This window comes from Oratosquilla oratoria, chromosome 12 (genome assembly GCF_046742065.1).
Source record: "Oratosquilla oratoria isolate Oo_2021 chromosome 12, ASM4674206v1, whole genome shotgun sequence".
NCBI classification, from domain to species: domain Eukaryota; kingdom Metazoa; phylum Arthropoda; class Malacostraca; order Stomatopoda; family Squillidae; genus Oratosquilla; species Oratosquilla oratoria.
The window spans coordinates 52,285,366-52,305,068 of record NC_134788.1 but is presented as its reverse complement, the minus strand read 5'-3'; the positions used below and the strand labels follow the sequence as shown (position 1 = coordinate 52,305,068).

The 19,703-nt window shown below is 39.2% G+C and overlaps 1 protein-coding gene across 1 annotated transcript; it reads right to left on the bottom strand.

Moving 5' to 3' along the window:
• Positions 1–597: 597 nt before the first annotated feature.
• On the bottom strand, positions 598–19,452 carry LOC143031750 (uncharacterized). Its single transcript, XM_076195985.1, has 2 exons — positions 19,352–19,452; positions 598–4,977 (listed from the first exon to the last, which is right to left on the bottom strand). The coding sequence occupies exon 2, from the start codon at positions 4,775–4,777 to the stop codon at positions 3,119–3,121; it is 1,659 nt and encodes a 552-aa protein (XP_076052100.1). The 5' UTR covers positions 4,778–4,977; positions 19,352–19,452; the 3' UTR covers positions 598–3,118.
• Between the last annotated feature and the right edge of the window lie 251 nt (positions 19,453–19,703).

The following is a 19,703-nucleotide window of genomic DNA, read 5'->3' as shown; positions in this document are numbered from 1 at the left end:
TCCACATAGAATTTGATACAGAGAAAAAAAAAATTGTATCAAGTATTCAGAATTATCAGGCCATTAGTATTTACTTTAAGGAGACAAAATTTATGTTTTATTACACTTGATTGAACAACTAATGATGAATAATGACCACAGTACAAATTATCTCATAACTATATGTGAAATTATGAAATTGAACACTTATATTTCAGAGGTCAATGATAGATTCTCAAAATCACATCTTTTATTTTGAATTCCTCATTCCATCATTGTTGTTCCCTTTGGTTAATAAAACTCAAAGTGCCTTTAGTTTCTTCTATTCACATTTTGTACAACCTTACAGTCACTGCCTGGAGGCTTTCTCTCACCCACACTGATGGTCCTCCAACCAGCCTGGACCATTAGCCACTTTTCAGACCATTGCTGTAATTGATCTAAATCTTCTTGAATACACATGCGTGGCTCAACACCAAACACAATCACTTATTTTTATTAATAAGATGTAAACCTCAGCCACAGCTAAGACAACGATGTAATGAACAACAAACATAATGTCAATCAAATCCAGCACCTATGTAATTAGTAATTCCAGGTCAGCAGTTTGACTTAGGTCAAACTGCTGACCTGGAATTACTAATTACATAGGTGCTGGATTTGATTGACATTATGTTTGTTGTTCATTACATCGTTGTCTTAGCTGTGGCTGAGGTTTACATCTTATTAATAAAAATAAGTGATTGTGTTTGGTGTTGAGCCACGCATGTGTATTCAAGAAGATTTAGATCAATTACAGCAATGGTCTGAAAAGTGGCTAATGAAATTTAACACAAGTAAATGCAAGGTAATGCACATAGGTAAAAATAACAGTAAGTACGATTACAAGTTATTTGGAAATTCGTTAACTAAAGTGGACAGTGAAAAAGATCTCGGCGTAATTATCAGTAACGACCTCATATCATCCAAGCAGTGTATTTCAGCCTCTGAGAAAGCAAATAAGATTCTAGGACTGATTGCACGATCTTTTGATTTCAAAAGTACATCACTCATTAACAAGCTATAAATCGTTAGTTCGTCCACATTTGGAAAATGCTGTTTCCGTATGGTCACCGAATCTCATTAAAGACATTGACAGACTGGAAAAAGTACAATGGCGAGCCACAAAACTGATTCCAAATATCAAAAATAAATCATACAAAAATCGACTAAAACATATGAATCTGTTTCCCCTAAAAAAGCGTAGACTCAAAGGTGAATTGATACAGGTCTTTAAAATTCTAAAGGGAATTGACATCAAAAGTGACAAAATTTTCACAATGAATGAGAATCAAACAAGAAACAATGGTCTCAAACTGTTCGGAAATAGATTCAATTTGGAAGTAGGTAGAAACAACTTTGCCAACCATGTAGTTAATGAATGGAATAAACTTCCTGCACAGGTAGTGCAGTGTAGTTCAGTTCGAAACTTTAAGGATCATTTAGATAAACTTAAGCAAGATGCTGTAATGATTATAATTTATTTTATATTATTTGTTTTTGTTTTGTTATCATTCGTCTCTTTGATTTTCATTTATTATTAGTTATATGTCAATTTATTACTATTTACTATTTACCTGTTTGTTTATTATTTAACTATACCTATGCATTTATGTATTTTGTTATTTACATTATTATAGTTTTTGTTTTATTATTATTATTTTTTGCATCCGACCTAGATATGGACCAAAAGGTCTCCTGTCGGCATGCTCCGCCTTTGTAAAGAATACAATGGTTATGTGGGTGATTGGTGATATCAGGCATCTGGCCTGATCATCTTTCTGGCACAAGGTTATAATAAGATAGGATTTTTTTTCCTGTGTGTGTACATGTGATGGGTGTGTGTCATGGAGATCTGTGTGTGGACATTTATGTGTATAGTCACATACATTATGAAATTATAATTCAATTTATTTAATTAAAACACTTCAATTTCATCTTGAAAACCTTGTGTGTGCACATTTATCCTTTGTGCACTAGTTGTACAGGTCTGCACACACAAGTGCAGCTCAGAGGGAACACTGTTCATTACACAGTTCACAATGGAATGGATTCTCACCAGTGTGTCACCATGTGCTGATTGAGACACCTCTTTTATATTTACCTACATCTATTATACAGGAAGGGAGCTATGCTTGTGGTGACCCATCTTTGTATCTTTCAGCATCAAGCTTTTTCTTAAAATCTTGAATAGTGTTTGCACACACAGTTTCCTATCTGGTTTATTCCAAGTATCCACCACTCTATGTGGAAAGTTATGTTTTTTTTTTCAGATCTCTTCTATAGTTATCCTTTTTGAGTTTCTTTTCATGTCCTCTTGTTTTTCTGTTGTCCCATTTTAATAAATCATCTCTATCATGATTCTATAGTCAGTAGATCTCCTCTTTCTCTTCTTTGTTCCAGAGTTGTGAGAAAGCTGAATTGTACAGGTTACACTAGAAAGACTATTCTACGTGGATCATCACGTGATATTTGAGATGATTCTTTTGTAATAAAACTGCATCACATTGATCATGCTGGAAAGGCTTCTCTCTTGTGCAAGTACTCATGTGTTGTGTGAGAATCTTTAGTGAGAAAGCAGAATTACACAGGTCTCACTGGAAAAGCTTCTCTCCTGTCTGGATCCTCATATGCTTTGTGAGGGATTTTGTTTGTTTTGTTTGTGAGGAAGCATAATCACACAGGACACACTGGAAAGGCTTCTCTCTTGTGCATATAATCATATGATCTATAAGGTGACACTTTTGTGTGAAAGTTTTATTTCCCAGACCACACTGGAAGGGCTTCTCTCCAGTGTGGGTTATCATATGGAATTTAAAGTGATTTTTTGTGAGAAAGCTGGATTGCACAAGTCACATTGGAAGGGCTTCTTTCCTGTGTGGGTCATCATATGCTGTGTGAGAATCCATTTGTGTGGGAGCAAAATCACAATTGTTACATTGGAAGGTTTCTTTCCTGTGTGGATAACATGACCTTTGAGCTCAATATTTTGTGACCAAGCTGTATTGCAGAGGCCACACTACAATAGCTTCTCTCCAGCGTGGGTCATCATATGAAATCTGAGGTGATTCTTGCATGAGCAAGCTGTATTGCACAGGTCTCACTTCAAAGGTTTCTCTCCTGTGTGGGTCCTCATATGCTGTGTGAGAGAACCTTTCTGTGAGAAAGCAGAATCACATATGTTACACTGGAAAGGCTTCTCTCCTGTGTGGGTCCTCATATGCTCTGTGAGAGAACCTTTTTGTGTGAAAGCAGAATCACATAGGTCACACTGGAAAGGCTTCTCTCCTGTGTGGGTCCTCATATGCTGTGTGAGAGAACCTTTCTGTGAGAAAGCAGAATCACATATGTCACACTCGAAAGGCTTCTCTCCTGTGTGGGTCCTCATATGCAGTGTGAGAGAACCCTTTCGTGAGAAAGCAGAATCACATAGGACACACTGGAAAGGCTTCTCTCCTGTGTGGGTCATCACATGCCGTGTGAGGAAACTTTTTTCTGAGAAAGCAGAATCACACAGGCCACACCGGAAAGGCTTCTCTCCTATGTGGGTCCTCATATGTTGTATGAGATGACACTTTTGTGAGAAAGCAGAATCACAAAGATCACACTGGACAAGCTTCTCTCCTTTGTGGGTCCTCATATGCTGTTTGAGAGAACCTTTCTGTGAGAAAGCAGAATCACATATGTCACACTGGAAAGGCTTCTCTCCTGTGTGGGTCCTCATATGCTCTGTGTGAGAACGTTTCTGTGAGAAAGCAGAATCACATATGTCACATTGGAACGGCTTCTCTCCTGTGTGGGTCCTCATATGTTGTGTGAGGGAACCTTTCTGTGAGAAAGCAGAATCACATAGGACACACTGGAAAGGCTTCTCTCCTGTGTGGGTCCTCATATGCAGTGAGAGAGAACCCTTTCGTGAGAAAGCAGAATCGCATAGGTCACACTGGAAAGGCTTCTCTCCTGTGTGGGTCCTCACATGCAGTGAGAGAGAACCCTTTTGTGAGAAAGCAGAATCACACAGGACACACTGGAAAGGCTTCTCTCCTGTGTGGGTCATCACATGCTGTGTGAGGTGACGCTTTTCTGAGAAAGCAGAATCACACAGGCCACACCGGAAAGGCTTCTCTCCTATGTGGGTCCTCATATGCCGTATGAGATGACATTTTTGTGAGAAAGCAGAATCACAAAGATCACACTGGAAAGGCTTCTCTTCTGTGTGGGTCCTCATATGCTCTGTGTGAGAACGTTTCTGTGAGAAAGCAGAATCACATATGTCACACTGGAACGGCTTCTCTCCTGTGTGGGTCCTCATATGCTGTGTGAGAGAACCTTTCTGTGGGAAAGCAGAATCACATATGTCACACTGGAAAGGCTTCTCTCCTGTGTGAATCATCATGTGACCTTTGAGCTGATTCTTTTGTGAGAAAGTTTTATTGCACAGGCCACACTGGAATGGCTTCTCTCCAGTGTGGGTCATCATATGAAATTTGAGGTGATTCTTTTGTGAGAAAGTTGCATTGCACTTGTCACATTGGAAAGGCTTTTCACCTGTGTGGGTCCTCATATGCTGTGTGAGAGAACCTTTTTGTGAGAAAGCAGAATCACACAGGTCACACTGAAAGGGCTTCTCTCTTGTATGGCTCTTCATATGATTTGTGAGACCATCCTTTTGTGAGAAAGCAGAATCACATAGGTTACCTTGGAAAGGCTTTTTCCTGTGTGGGTTACCAAATGATCTTTGAGGCGATTTTTGTGCCATTTGAGATAACCTTTAAGTGAGAAAGCTGAATCACACAGGTCACACTGGAAAGGTTTCTCTCTAGTAAGGGACATCACACGATATCTAAGATGACTCGTGATATAGCTCTGCTACATATGTTACACTGGATCCTTTTCATGGTATGACACAGGCAATCTGTGGATAGCTCTTCCAAAGAATTGGTGATAGTTACCCTTATCCTGGAAAAAAAAATGTAATCATAAGACTGACACCTCTGAAAATCTGTAATACACTGTAATAGGATAGTGGATGTTTCATAATCAAACCATTTCAAACTCAAGTCCCTTGGTACCTAAACAGACCCTTTGTACTTGCTATCACCGAACATAAAATAGATAGAAACACTAACAGATATGGTGCTATGACATATTGCATTCTATTTGATTAGAAATGTGCTGAAAATCATTCAAAATCTACATTCCCACTCACCCCACCATGATCAGGACTCAAATTTTGTTTTAGCTGTTTTCTCATGAGATTTGGAGGTAGAGAATGGCCCAGTTGGTCACAATAGTCATATTTTGATATAACTCAATAACATTACATGTTTGGGCTCATAAGAACTGAATCTAAACAGGACTTACTCTAGGAAGGTTTATTCACTTCATCTCACTCCTCTGACAAAAATAAGTTATGCAATTCATAATTTAAGATACACTGGTAAGTGGTGTACCTATGTTATTATTTAGCAAAACATAATAAACACAATTGGCCTAAGAAATTGTAGAGGTGATTTCCATATTCTTTTCTTGTCACATTTGGTAAATTACCTGTTTGTCTAATAGAAAAAATGCACTTTAATCCTAAGCCATCAAGGCCGACATGCAGAAATTGAAATGTGGTACTGTAAATCAACCAGGGGAAAAAAGTTGTTAGGATTACTAGAAGAAGCTCCAAAACCCCCGTTAATGCACGGTCTACCTAAAGTACATAAGGTAAATATCCCCATGAGGCCCATAACTTCAGGGATTGGTAGCGCTCCGCACAGACTAGCGAAATGTCTGGCAAAACCCCTTTCCAATGTCATCGGTTCCATCAGCGGGGCCCATTTAAGAAATTCTTCCGACCTGATCCAGAGACTTAAAGATCTAAATGTAAGTGATAAAAAGTTGGCAAGCTTCGATATAACAGCGTTATTCACAAATGTTTCTATTTTTGATGCCCTAGAAGCAGTGAAGAAAGTAACAACAGATATCGATGATGATATCCTTCCAGTCCCAAGATCTGATTATATAAAACTTATTTCCATGTGTGTCAAATTTGGATATTTTATGTTTAACAACATTGAATTTAAACAGATTAGAGGTCTCGCAATGGGGAGTCCATTATCTGCTGTCATGGCATGTTTATTCATTGAAGTATTAGAAATGGACAAATACATCAACATCATGGGAAGAGGTACCACTTGGTTAAGGTACGTGGATGACATAATCGTGGTGATGCCAAAAAGAACTAATATAGAAAATAAGTTGAGAAGACTCAACGCTGTGAATAAAGACATTCAATTCACAGTTGAACTAGAAAAAGAGTGTAATTTACCATTTTTAGATACATTGATACACAGAGGTTCTCAACAGGTAAGTTTCTCGGTGTACAGGAAACCCACCAATAGGGACGACTTTGTCCATTATTTTTCAGCACACAGCAGACGTGTTAAAACGGGTGTTCTAATAGGTTTCTTTCTCAGAGCTTTTCGTATCTGCAGTGAAGAATTCCTAGAGGATGAACTTACTTACATCAAGAATACCTTTAGGAAGCTGAAATACCCCGGAGGTTTGATCACCAGGACAACGAGGAAAGCCAAGAAGATCTACGATGGCTCAAACGTCCGGACCCCGGGAAAGGATAAGTCTCATTTTATTTCTGTCCCTAATTCTATAAACACCATAGCTATTGATGATTATTTGTTAAAAGGTGGAATAAATATAGCAAAAATATCTTCCAATAAAATAGGAAAAATATTTAAGAAACATAATAATATGCGCAATAATCTCAGTGTCATTTACCGTATTCCATGCAACGGTTGTCCATCATCTTATTTCGGTGAGTCAGGTCGAGGATTCAATAAACGCTTGAATGAGCACAAAAACGATCTCAGGGCTCATAGAACATCTAACTCCCTGGTTCGTCACCTGGACAAATGTGGACATCTACCTGATTGGAACAACGCAGAAATTCTACACGAGGGATTTGAGAAGAAAATGAGAAAAACTGTGGAAGCTGCACATATCGCCGCCAACAAGAACAACAACGACAGAGACGGATTTAAATGCCTCTCGAAAGCAGCAAGTGTCCTAATAATTAAATCGTTAGCCAAAGGGAAAACATGACGCTCATACCTTGGCGGGTTCCCTCTCACTACGAATATAAGAATTGTGATCCGTCTGTAATGCTGTAGTCCTCTGAAGAAGACCAAGTTGGTCGCAACGTTAGGGCAATAAACTCTATTCCTAACACATCTTCGTTTGCCCTTCCCCACCCACATTCTCTCTCATATATATATATATATATATATATGTATATACATATATATACATATATATATATATATATATATATATATATACATATACTGTATATACCAGATATACCTACTAAAACAATCTCAACTATTATGATGTATTATTTGAAAAGTAGAAATGCCTATGTGTCATATAATAGCCAGTCATTACTCATCAGAAATTTTAGGAACAGAGTACCTCAAAGCACAGCCCTATCCCCCACCTTCTTTAATCTATACATGCATGATATACCCACACCCCACACCTCAGAAATACAAATCTCTTCCTACACAATTGTCACACTGTAATCATAAGATTGACATTACAAAATTAGAACAAAAGAAGTTACATACATATACATATACCAAGGCTTTTTCCCCCTTACAAGGGAGGTAGCCAAAAAGGAAAAGGCATAAAATCATTCCCACCCATTCCATCCCCGAAAACACTCCACACCCCTCCCTCCCACCTTAGCACCTCCTAGATGACGGGTCATCCCTGCACCATGTCCACTGCCCTGGGTCAGAAGCAGTGTTGCAAGACACAACACATGCACAGCAAGGCCACTTCATTAAATCGGCGACCCCCCCCTCTCCGTCCCCCCATAAAAAGGAGAGGACGGGGAGACATCCCTTCGGGCTGCGTCAAAATTTTGCTCACACACACTACCTCACCCCCCCATCCCCCCCCATCCATTCCACCTCATGCATCACAACATCTTCCACATACAACCATTCTCCATTCACCCTTGTCTTCTGTCCTCTCCCATCCTTCCTCAACAGACATTCCCCTCTTTCCCAAAGCCCCCTTCACCCCATCCATCCATCTCATCCTAGGACGCCCCCTCATACTCACTCCCTCCACATCTGCCTTCCATACCTCCTTTACTAGTCTTTCTTCACTCATTCTTTCCATGTGTCCAAACCATCCTAATACTCTTTCATCAACCCTATCTCCCAGCTCCCTTTCCACCCCTGTTCTCCTCCTCACCTCCTCATTTCTCACTCTATCTAGCCTAGTAACCCCCATCATACTTCTCAGACACTTCATCTCAAACACATTCAAGCTCCTTCTCTCTTCCTCTCTTATGTTCCATGTTTCTGCTCCATACAGTGCTGTTGGCACAATCACTCCTTCATACAGTCTCCTCTTAGCATCCATTTCCAAATTTCTATTCCTCATTACACTTTTTAATCCACCAAGGCATTTACTCGCTTCTCTCAATCTACATTCTACCTCCACCTTTACTCCACCTTTTCCTGCCACATTTGTACCCAAATATCTAAAACTATCCACTTCCTCCAGTTGCTCTCCCATAATGCTCACTTCCAGATTACTGCCACTTTCACCCCTTGTACATCTCATCACCTTACTTTTACCCACATTTATCTTCAGCTTTCTTCTATCACACACTCTCCCAAACTCTGTCACCAACTTCCTCAATCCCTCCTCCGATCCTGCCACAAGCGCAGTGTCGTCCACAAACAACAGCTGGCTCACCTCCCACTTTTCTCCATTTTCTTTAACCATCTCCAATCCCTGACCCACTACCCTTGCATTTACCTCTCGCACTACCCCATCGATGTATAAGTTGAACAGCCAGGGATACATAACGCATCCTTGACGAAGTCCCACCCTTACCTCAAACCACTCACTCTCTCCATTTCTAATCCTGACACAAGCTCTACTACTCTCATAAAAACTCTTGACAGCTCCCAGAAGCTTTCATCCTATCCTATATATCTGCATAACCTCCCACAGTGCCTTTCTGTCTACCCTGTCGTAAGCCTTTTCCAGATCCATAAAGGCCCAAAAAACATCCTTCCCCTTTCCTATAGCTTTCTCACATATCTGTCTTACCACAAAGATCTGATCTACACAACCTCTACCTGTCCTAAATCCACACTGTTCCTCACCAATTACTCTGTTCCTCTCCTAATCCTCTCAATCAAGATCCTCCCATAAGCCTTCCCAACTACACTTAACAAGCTGATCCCTCTGAAACTACTACATTCACACTTGTCCCCCTTTCCCTTGTAAAGTGGAACTATACAAGCGCTCCTCCAGTCCTCCGGCACTCTACCTTCTCTCCAGCAAACATTAAATAACCTCACCAACCAGTCCACCATCACTATACCTCCTTTTTTAAGACATTCTGCATGGCATCCATCCAGACCAGGTGCCTTACCTGCTTTCATCATCTTAACTGCTGCCTTCACTTCATCCTTCCTTATTTCTCCTCCATTTTCCTCACTCATCACTCTCATTTTCTTAGCATTTCCCACTGCAGCTATCTTTCCCTCCCTATCCTCCTTCACATTTAGCAACTCCCTAAAATATTCTGCCCATCTTCCCCTTACTGCCTTCTCCTTCATTATCATCTCTCCATCTGCACCTTTTACCTTTTCTTCTCTACTTGATTCGCCTCCTCTTCCTCTCTTAATATCTTTCCAAAACATCTTTTTATTACTTTCAAATTTTCTGTCATACTCTTACCCCATTTTACATCTGCTCTCCTCTTTGCCTCCTTTACCTTTTTCTTTACTTCTCTTTTCTTTTCTTTGTACGTCTCATATGACTCCCTCGTCCTATTTTGTAACCAATCTGTGTAAGCTCGCTTCTTCTCTTCTACAACTTTCTTCATTTCCTCATCCCACCATTCACTACCCTTCCTTCTATTTCCTCCTGTCCTTCTTGTTCCACACACCATCTTTGTACACCTTGTGACCCCCTCTTTGAAAAATCCCTCATTCCTCCTCCACACCAAGTTCTACTCTATCCTTCACTCCCTCCCACTCCTCCCTCAGCTTCTTCTTGTACTCCTTCTCCTTTTCCTCTTCATTTAAAGAGTTCACTCTAGGCACCTCCCTACCTTTTGTCCCTTTCCTCTTCCTCTATCTGTCCTCCACTCTCAACTTACCCTCCGCCAAAAAATGATCTGATATTCCTCCACCCTCTCCCCTTAGCACATGTACATCCTTAACTCATCCTATCATAGTCCTATTTACCACTAAATAGTCCATTAAAGCTCTATCTACCACCCTTCCATCCACCACCCTCTCCCATGTGTACTTATGCTTGATTTCCTTCCTAAACACTGTATTTGCTATCATCAACTCTCTAGACACATTTCCACCATCAACTTTCCACTACGATTTTGCCTTGGAACTCCACATTTCCCAACCACTCCATCAATTGGATCCTTTCCTACCCTAGCATTAAGGTCTCCCAGTACTATTACATTTACACTTCTCCCTAAACCCTCTATGCACTCATTTAAATCTATCCAAAAGCCCTCCCTTTCTTCTACACTCTTCTCACTGCCAGGCCCATATGCACTTACAAAAACCCACATCTCCTTTCCCAGTTTCACCTTCATCCCCATTATCCTTGAGGAAACCTCCTTCCACTCCACTACACATTTACCTATCTCTTCACTTACTAGTATAGCCACTCCTTCCCTCCCTCGCCCTCTCTTCACTCCTGATAACCTCCCACTTACACTCCCAAACTTACAATTGCCCTTCCCTTTCAGCTTAGTTTCACTCAAAGCCAACACATCCATCTTTCTTCTCACAAACATACTACCTATCTCTTCCCTTTTACTCTCATCTGTACCACATCCACGCACATTAAAAGACCCAAACCTTAGGGTGCTGGTCCGAGAACTTCCAGACCCTCTTATGCCTTTGCCTTTACTTTTAGGAATGTGCCCTGTGGGGCTACAAGGAGAAGGATGCCTAATCCCAATCCCCGTCCCTTTCTTCTCGCCTCTTACAAAAATAAATTCAGAAAGAGACCTAGGAGTGATCATTTCAAATGACATGACACCAGACAAATATGTAAACAAAATAGTTGGAGAAACCTACAACTTAATATGATCAATGAAAGTGGCCTTTGACTCCATGGATGAGAAAATGGTGAAGAAGATCCTAGTTACACTGATAAGACCAAAATTAGAGTATGCAGCGTCACTATGGACACCCAGTACAAAAAAAACAAACATAAAGAAACTAGAAAGAATTCAAAGAGCACTAACAAAAATGGCACCAACACTCAGCATGTTGACATATGAACAAAGACTGGACAAACTAAACTTATTAACTCTGGAGCAAAGAAGAAAAAGAGGCAATTTGATAACCATCTATAGAATTATGAAAGGGATGGAAATCCTTGACAGGGATGATCTACTTAAATGGGACAGAAAAAATTCAAAGGGACTCAAGAAGAAACTTAAGAAGAACAGTTACAGAAAAGATCTGATAAAGAATAGCTTTCCACATGGAGTGATAGATACATGGAATAAATTGAAAAAGAAAACAGTAAGTGCTAACACTATACACAACTTTAAGAAAGAACTGGATGTGGAAAGATACAACTGTGGGTCCCTATGAGCATAGCTCTTCTCCCGCAAATTACAACTAGGTAAATACAAACAAGATAATTACATGCATACACCACAATGCATACAGCCAAAGAAATACAACAGCCATACCTACACATTCAACACCTGTTTCACCACAAATAAACTCAAAATAATCCTAACCAAATCCACAGCCACACTTCTCACCAGCTGGATAGCAGAACACAAATACATACCATGCCTCTTTATCAAAAACGCCCTCATACCACACACGCACACACCCAAGATTCTTAGAGTAACATTTGATACTTTTATGCCATTCAGGCAACACATCACATAGACAAAATACACACCTAGACTCAACACACTTAAATCACTTTCAAGTACAACATCTGGACAAAACAAACTACCATTACACTATATAAACAATATGTACACATAGTGATGAATGATGTAAGCCCCACTTAGGCCTATAATCTCATCAAGACACATGCCAACACTCTACAGACTATGCAGAATAAAACTCTAAAGACAATTACAGGCTGCACATATACATCACCTCTAGACCATCTACACCATAAAACAAAAGTCCTCAAAGTCAAGGATCACCTTGACACAAGAGGCACACAAACACTTGCCACAGCCTCCACAAACACAACCCACTCACTACATTGCATAACAGATCACCCATACATGCTAAGAAACATCAAGACAATACATTGCTGCATGCCAGACCCCATGATATCCATCCCTCTGCTGAAAGATCAGAGGCTACCTGGCCAGACTGCTGTGTGGCCAACTTCCAGCCCTACTAAGCAGCACTTCACCCCATACTACAACACATCACAGAAGATTGTATTGTACACAATCATGCATGCCAGCAACACAATATATATTGTCAATTATTTATGGGAAATACCTGTTCCAGTCACGACGATCGTCAGAGAAGGGACTGTTCGGCCAGATGGTCTAGGGTATAACAACAACAACTGTGTATCACAATGTATCTAGGTAGTAGGAGGAAAGAAAACATGCCTACTCAGCACATACATCTCATGAAGAAGCACTTGCTGAAGAGGAGCCTTCAGAAGAGCTGTAAATGTTCTGCTTTGCTGTGCAGTACATTACATCATTGTCACCACCTCCATCATCTACTTCATAGTACTGCACAAATAATCTATCACAATTAGTATAAATCAAGTTACATATCTTTCCCCATCTGGGATATTGGCTGCATGGTGTTGTGGCAAAATAGCATGCAGTTGATACTTTAGGGTCTATATGGGATGTCCCTAGGGACCAGAGCCACACATCATTTTGTCTATGATAGAGGAGGACTCTGTTCATAGAGAAATTATGACATTTTGATTATACTGCTACTATCCCTCTGTTATGCTATCCCCCCAACCTCCTGTTGTCCTGTACCATTTCTCTGAATATTCATTTCCTTGTTTTGCCTACCCTGTGCTGCCACCAAGTATTCCCACTTGAATCGTAAGAGGCGAGATAAATGGGATGGGGATTAGGAATAGGCATCCTTCTCCTTGTAGCCCCACAGGGCACATTCCTAAAAAAAGTAAAGGCATAAAAGGGTCTAGGGGTTTTCCAACCAGCACCCTAAGGTTTGGGTCTTTTAATGTGCGTGGATGTAGTACAGATGAGAGTAAAAGGGAAAAGATAGGTAGTATCTTTGTGAGAAAAAAGATGGATGTGTTGGTTTTGAGTGAAACTAAGTTGTGAGGGAGGGGCAAGTGTGAGTTTGGGAGTGTAGTTGGGAGGTTCTCAGGAGTGAAGAGAGGGCGAGGGAGAGAAGGGGTGGCTATCCTAGTAAGTGAAGAGATAGGTAAACAAGTAGTGGAGTGGAAGGAGGTTTGTTCAAGGTTAATGTGGATGAAGGTAAAACTAGGTAAGGAGATGTGGGTTTTTGTAAGTGTATATGGGCCTGGCAGTGAGAAGAGTGTAGAAGAAAGGGAGGCTTTTTGGATAGATTTAAATGAGTGCACAGAGGAATTAGGGAGAAAGGTTAATGTAGTAGCATTGGGAGACCTTAATGTTAGGGTACGAAATGAACCAATAGATGGAGTGGTTGGGAAATGTGGAGTTCCAGGAAAGAATCACAGTGGAGAGTTGATGGTGGAGATGTGTCTAGAGAGTTGATGATAGCAAATACATTGTTTCGGAAGAAAGTCAAGCATTAGTACACATGGGAGAGGGTGGTGGATGGAAGGGTGGTAGATAGAGCATTAATGGACTAGAGGTATATAGTAGTACAATAGAAAGAGTTAAGGATGTACATGTTCTAAGGAGAGAGAGTGGGGGAATATCAGATCATTTTTTGGTGGAAGGTAAGTTGAGAGTGGAGGATAGATGGAGAAAGAGGAAAAGGACAAAAGGTAGGGAGGTGCTTAGAGTGAAATCTTTAAATGAAAATGAAAAGGAGAAGGAGTACAAGAAGAAGCTGAAGGAGGAGTGGGAGGGAGTGAAGGATAGAGTAGAGCTAGGAGTGGAGGAGGAATGGGGATGGTTCAAGGAGGGAGTCACAAAGTGTGCAAAGATGGTGTGTGGAACAAGAAGGATGGGAGGAAATAGAAGGAAGGGTAGTGAGTGGTGGGATGAGGAAACAAAGAAGGTTGTAGAAGAGAAGAAGCGAGCTTTTGCAGATTAGTTAAAAATAGGACGAGGGAGTCATATGAGAGGTACAAAGAAAAGAGAAGTAAAGCATAAGATAAAGCAGGCAAAGAGGAGAGCAGATGTGAAATGAGATAAGAGTATGACCGAAAATTTTGGAAGTAATAAAAAGAGGATTTGGAAAGGAATTAAGAGAGGAAGAGGAGGCAAATCAAGTAGAGAAGAAAAGGTAAAAGGTGCAGATGGAGAGATGATAATGGAAGAGAAGGCAGTAAGAGGAAGATGGGCAGAGTATTTTAGGGAGTTGCTAAATGTGAAGGAGGATAGGGAGGGAAAGGTAGTTGCAATGGGAAGTGCTAAGAAAATGACCGTGATGAGTGAGGAAAATGGAGGAGAAATAAAGAAGGATGAAGTGAAAGCAGTTGTTAAGATGATGAGAGCAGGTAAGGCACCTGGTCTGGATGGATGTCATGCAGAATGTCTGAAAAAAGGAGGTACAGTGATGGTGGACTGGCTGGTGAGGTTACTTAATATTTGCTTAGGAGAGGGTAGAGTGCCGGAGGACTGGAGGAGTGCCTGTATAGTTCCACTTTACAAGGGAAAAGGGGACAAGTGTGAGTGTAGTAGTTTCAGAGGGATTAGCTTCTTAACCACTTCACTCCGGGGCACATCGCACGTCTGGCACAATTAGCTGCCCGACATGCGATGTTGCGTCATAATAATCACATTATAAAAAATAAAGTCAGTGCTCAATCATTCCTTCTCTTTCACCCGTGAATTTTGATAACCATAGAAAATAAGATGAAACCAGTTTAGAGAGAATGGAGGTTACGTAGGTACAACTACAATGAATATAATCAAGACGCCGACGTCGGCATCATCGCGTACCCACTTGCTCCTCATGATGCCTACGTAGGCGTCACCGTATGGAAGTGGTTAAGTGTAGTTGGGAAGGCTTATGGGGCAGCCTGTATGTATGTAGCAATGGTCATTATGCCCTCATACATATTTTGCACTGCATCATACAATAGAGGGCATAGTCTAAGATAAACTATGTAAACTTGCTTTACTTCAGAATACTTTTCTGTCTTCAACTAGTATACAGGCTAGGTTTTAGTTGGGTTAGGTCCTAGAATGTTTTGTACGAGGTATATGCATACAAGGGGACAGCAGCTAATTAAGCAAGGTAGATTTTTACTAAAGGTATGCAACCACTCTAGATTACTACAGAATTACAATTTAGAATCTGTGTTTAGGGATGCTACACATCTCTAAGACTTCTTTGCAAATTCTAATTTATTGGCAAGTATGAACTGGAATCCCTCAGGCATCCATTCCATCTCAAATGTATTTTGGTTTGCATCTGAGGTTATTATATATATATATATATATATATATATATATATATATATATATATATATATATGCATAAGTAACCACTAGGAAAAGTAGACAAACGAAGCAGAGCGCTGTCGTATAATTACATCTTCAGTGCAGATACACAGATGTAATTATACGAAAGCGCTCTGCTTCGTTAGTTTACTTTTCCTAGTGGTTACTTACGCATTTGTGAACACGCGCTCCTAGTGTTTTTATTGCATATATATATATACATACATATATATATATATATATATATATATATATATTTTTTTTTTTATCAAAGACATTTGAAGAGCAAAAAAGTAAAAAAGCTAAAATGCATGCAATGGATAACAAAATAGTCACTAACTTATCAAATGTAGGAGGGACAGGCACTTGTTTATCAGTTCCCAAGGAGAGCCATTGCCATTATGCCTGTACTGTATTTACCTAATTCTAGGTAAATAGTGTATCCCTGTATGAAAGGAGTAGCAAGAAAAATGCTTGCAAGCAGAGGAAATGAGCTATATTTTTACAAGAGTAGAGGGTATACGAGTTCAATTAGTAATTAGCTACTGTCATGGAATTACTCTGAACTATGCTTAATGCATCACCTGGAACTATGCTTGATATATCACCAGAAAAAGGACCCTCATACAAGTAAATGAAATTGTCCACTAATGGGTAGAAAAAATTAATAAACTCATACTCTGTGAAATAGGCTAAAAAATATTATAAACAAAGCATCAAAGACTTTTGCCTGTTCAGACATCAGGATGTGCAGTTCTTTGGGAATAGTGCATCTACATACTGCTAAAGTAAGTGTATAATCAAATTGGTAAATAATTAGTTTGAGACAGTCTCCTCCCAGTCAATGTCTGGATCACCAACTGGTACACCTAGACTTAATGCACTTAAGCCAATCACTGGAACAACATTTGGACAAAACAAAGAAACTAATACAACAATATACAAACAATGCATACTCTCAGTGATGAATTATGTGAGTCCTGCATGGGCTCCTAATCTCAGTGAGACACCACAACACCCTTCAAATCATACAAAACAAAGCCCTAAAGACAATTACAGGCTGCACAAATACAACACCTACAGACCATTTACACCATGAAACAAAAGTCCTCAAAGTCAAGGACCACCTCGACATGAGCGGCACACAAACACTTGCCGCAGCCACCACAAAAACATCACACCCGCTATCACTTTTATACTACGACTGTCCCTCCCACACACCAAGCAGAACACCCACACACACCAAGAAACATTAAAACAACACCCAAAGACCTGTATCACACACAGATACTCTCTTCTCTTCCTCCACAACCACCAAATACCAGCCTCTGGAAACATATTCATAATCATATCACTCACCGCTCCATTAACCCCTTCCATACGGTGCCGCACACGTAGGCGTCATGAGGAGCAAGTGGATTCGCGACGCTGCCATATCGGCGTCTTGATTATATTTATTGTAGTCGCCCCTGTGTTTTTACATTCTCCCAAATGTGCCCTGAATCCCATTCTCTGTGGTTTTCAAAATTCGCGGGTGAAAGAGAGAACGATCGATATAAGCGGCGACTATATTTTATGATGCGAATATTATTACGTTACGTCATACGGCTGGCATTGGCTGCTGCCCGCGAGATTTAAATCCCGTACTGAAGTGGTTAACACACTGAAAGACAACACATTACTGCATGCCAGACCCCCTGATATCCACCCTTCTGAATCCTCTCTCCCACGAAAGGACAGAGTCCACCTGGCCAGACTGCGGTGCGGCCACCACCCAGCACTTCTAAGCTACCAGAAGAGGCTGGATGACCGCATTGTGAACAGCTACCCAGGATGTAACACTTCACCCCATACCATACAACACATAATGGAAGACTGCATTATACATAATCATGCACACAAACAACACAACATACACTCTATAAAGGATTTGTGGGAAAACCCAGTTTCGGCTGTGGCATTCCTTGGGGAGACAGGACTGCTCGGACATACAGTCTAGGGAACGACAACAACAACAACAGCTGGCAGTTGGTGGCTCTCTGTACAGTAAACTTCTACCTCTGTCTACAAAATATGTCTCTTGATATTTAAAAATATGAGAATTTTTTAGACCTACAAGATAAAGCAATACAAAAATAATAATTTAATAAATTATAATACATCAACATAATATACATTATTCTTGGTGGGAATCAATAACAGAAAAAGTTGCTACAAGATATACATAAACAAACATAGCTGCTTTGGCTGCTTGAGATCCCATCTTTTGGTTGATGCGGGGGTCAAAGATATTAAAGTATGATAAATTCATCGATTCTAACCTAACTACCCTGCATTTATATATAGTACCTGTAACTTTAGAGATCATCAGAGTTGTCATCTTTGACCTCTGTATTTATCAAAACAAAGATGGTGTCAAAGGAGTCGACAGCTTCATTCACTTGTGCATAGCTTTTAGCAATGTTTTCTGTTTTTGATTTCTGCCGAGAAAAATATCTATTACATTGATGTATTATAATTTACAAATATCTAATTTTCTAATGCTATAATACACAGGCGTGCACTTTAAAAAAAAAAAAAAAAAAAAAAAAAAAAAAAAAAAAAAAAAAAAAAAAAAAAAAAAAAAAAAAAAAAAAAAAAAAAAAAAAAAAAAAAAAAATTGTCTTAGTCTTACTAGACTCATGCAATTTTATTCTGATTAATGTCCCTTAAACAGAGAATTCAATGTAATAACAATGAAGTTTTATTACCCAATATTTTGAAATATATTTATATTTTTATAATGACCTCTTACATATGAAAAACAGGAAATCATCATCATCAGTAGATCTTTCTTACTCACAATTTGTCCTCCAATATGGTGGCATATCTATTTATGATTAGATTACTCACAGCAGTCACAAGTCCTGCACCCGGTGTCTAAATATAATTACTTATGGGGAGGTAGGAGCACACCTAAATATCAAGTTTGTAAATAATAATACATCAACATAATATACATCTTGGCAGAAATCAATAACAGAAAAAACTGCCTAAAGCAATACACCAATGAAGTCACAACAAGTGTGAGATGCCATCCTTGTTTTTGATAGATGTAGAAGTCAAATTAAAATACGATATCATTGTCTAACCTAACCTACCCAATGATATACGTAAGAATTGCAGCTGTGAAGCCAGTGAAAATAATTATAATATACAAAACTGTTTGCCAGTTTCAACTTTCTAATAATTGCTACCAACATTAATATTAATTTGCAATGCTTCCATATATGGGGTTCCAAATACTCAAATGATTAGTTAGCCAAGGATAGAGGTAAGATCTGCTGATGCGAGACCTGATCTGATCTAACCTATCCCCTGTTCGCCCATCTTTTATTTTATTTTCCAATAGCTACCGACGTTACCATTACCTTGTTCGTCCATTTTTTCTTTTCCAATAGCTTCCGACGTTACCATTATTTGTTATACTTATATCTGGGTAGAATATAATCAGAATGATAAGAGTTAGCCGAACATATTAGTAATTGCAGCTGTAAAACTGACAAGCATCTTGATAAATACCCACAAGTTTACCCCTGCTCAGAATGCCAAATACACTGCCAAACGGGAATTGAAGTGGAGCAAATGCCAACACACTAAAATACCTTACCAATAAATCATTACACTTACGAATTCAAGAAGAAAGCACACTTGTTTGGACTGTACAAACTCAAAGCATAACAATGTTGAAAAAATTTGGCGGGGTTTTCCTCGGTAACTGTAAACAATATCGAACTATGTGTTTTTTCCATTATCTGTATTTCATGTATTTGATTTATTGCCAAATGAAATTATTATTATTATTATTATTATTATTATTATTATTATTATTATTATTATTATTATTATTATTATTATTATTATTATTATTATTATTATTATTATTATTATTATTATTATTATTATTATTACTATTATTATTATCATTATTATCATTATTATCATTATTATCATTATTATCATTATTATCATTATTATTATT

Excerpts from the sequence above, each read along its gene's own strand:
- LOC143031750 (XM_076195985.1), bottom strand. The coding sequence starts at position 4,777 with ATGGCACAAAAATCGCCTCAAAGATCATTTGGTAACCCACACAGGAAA.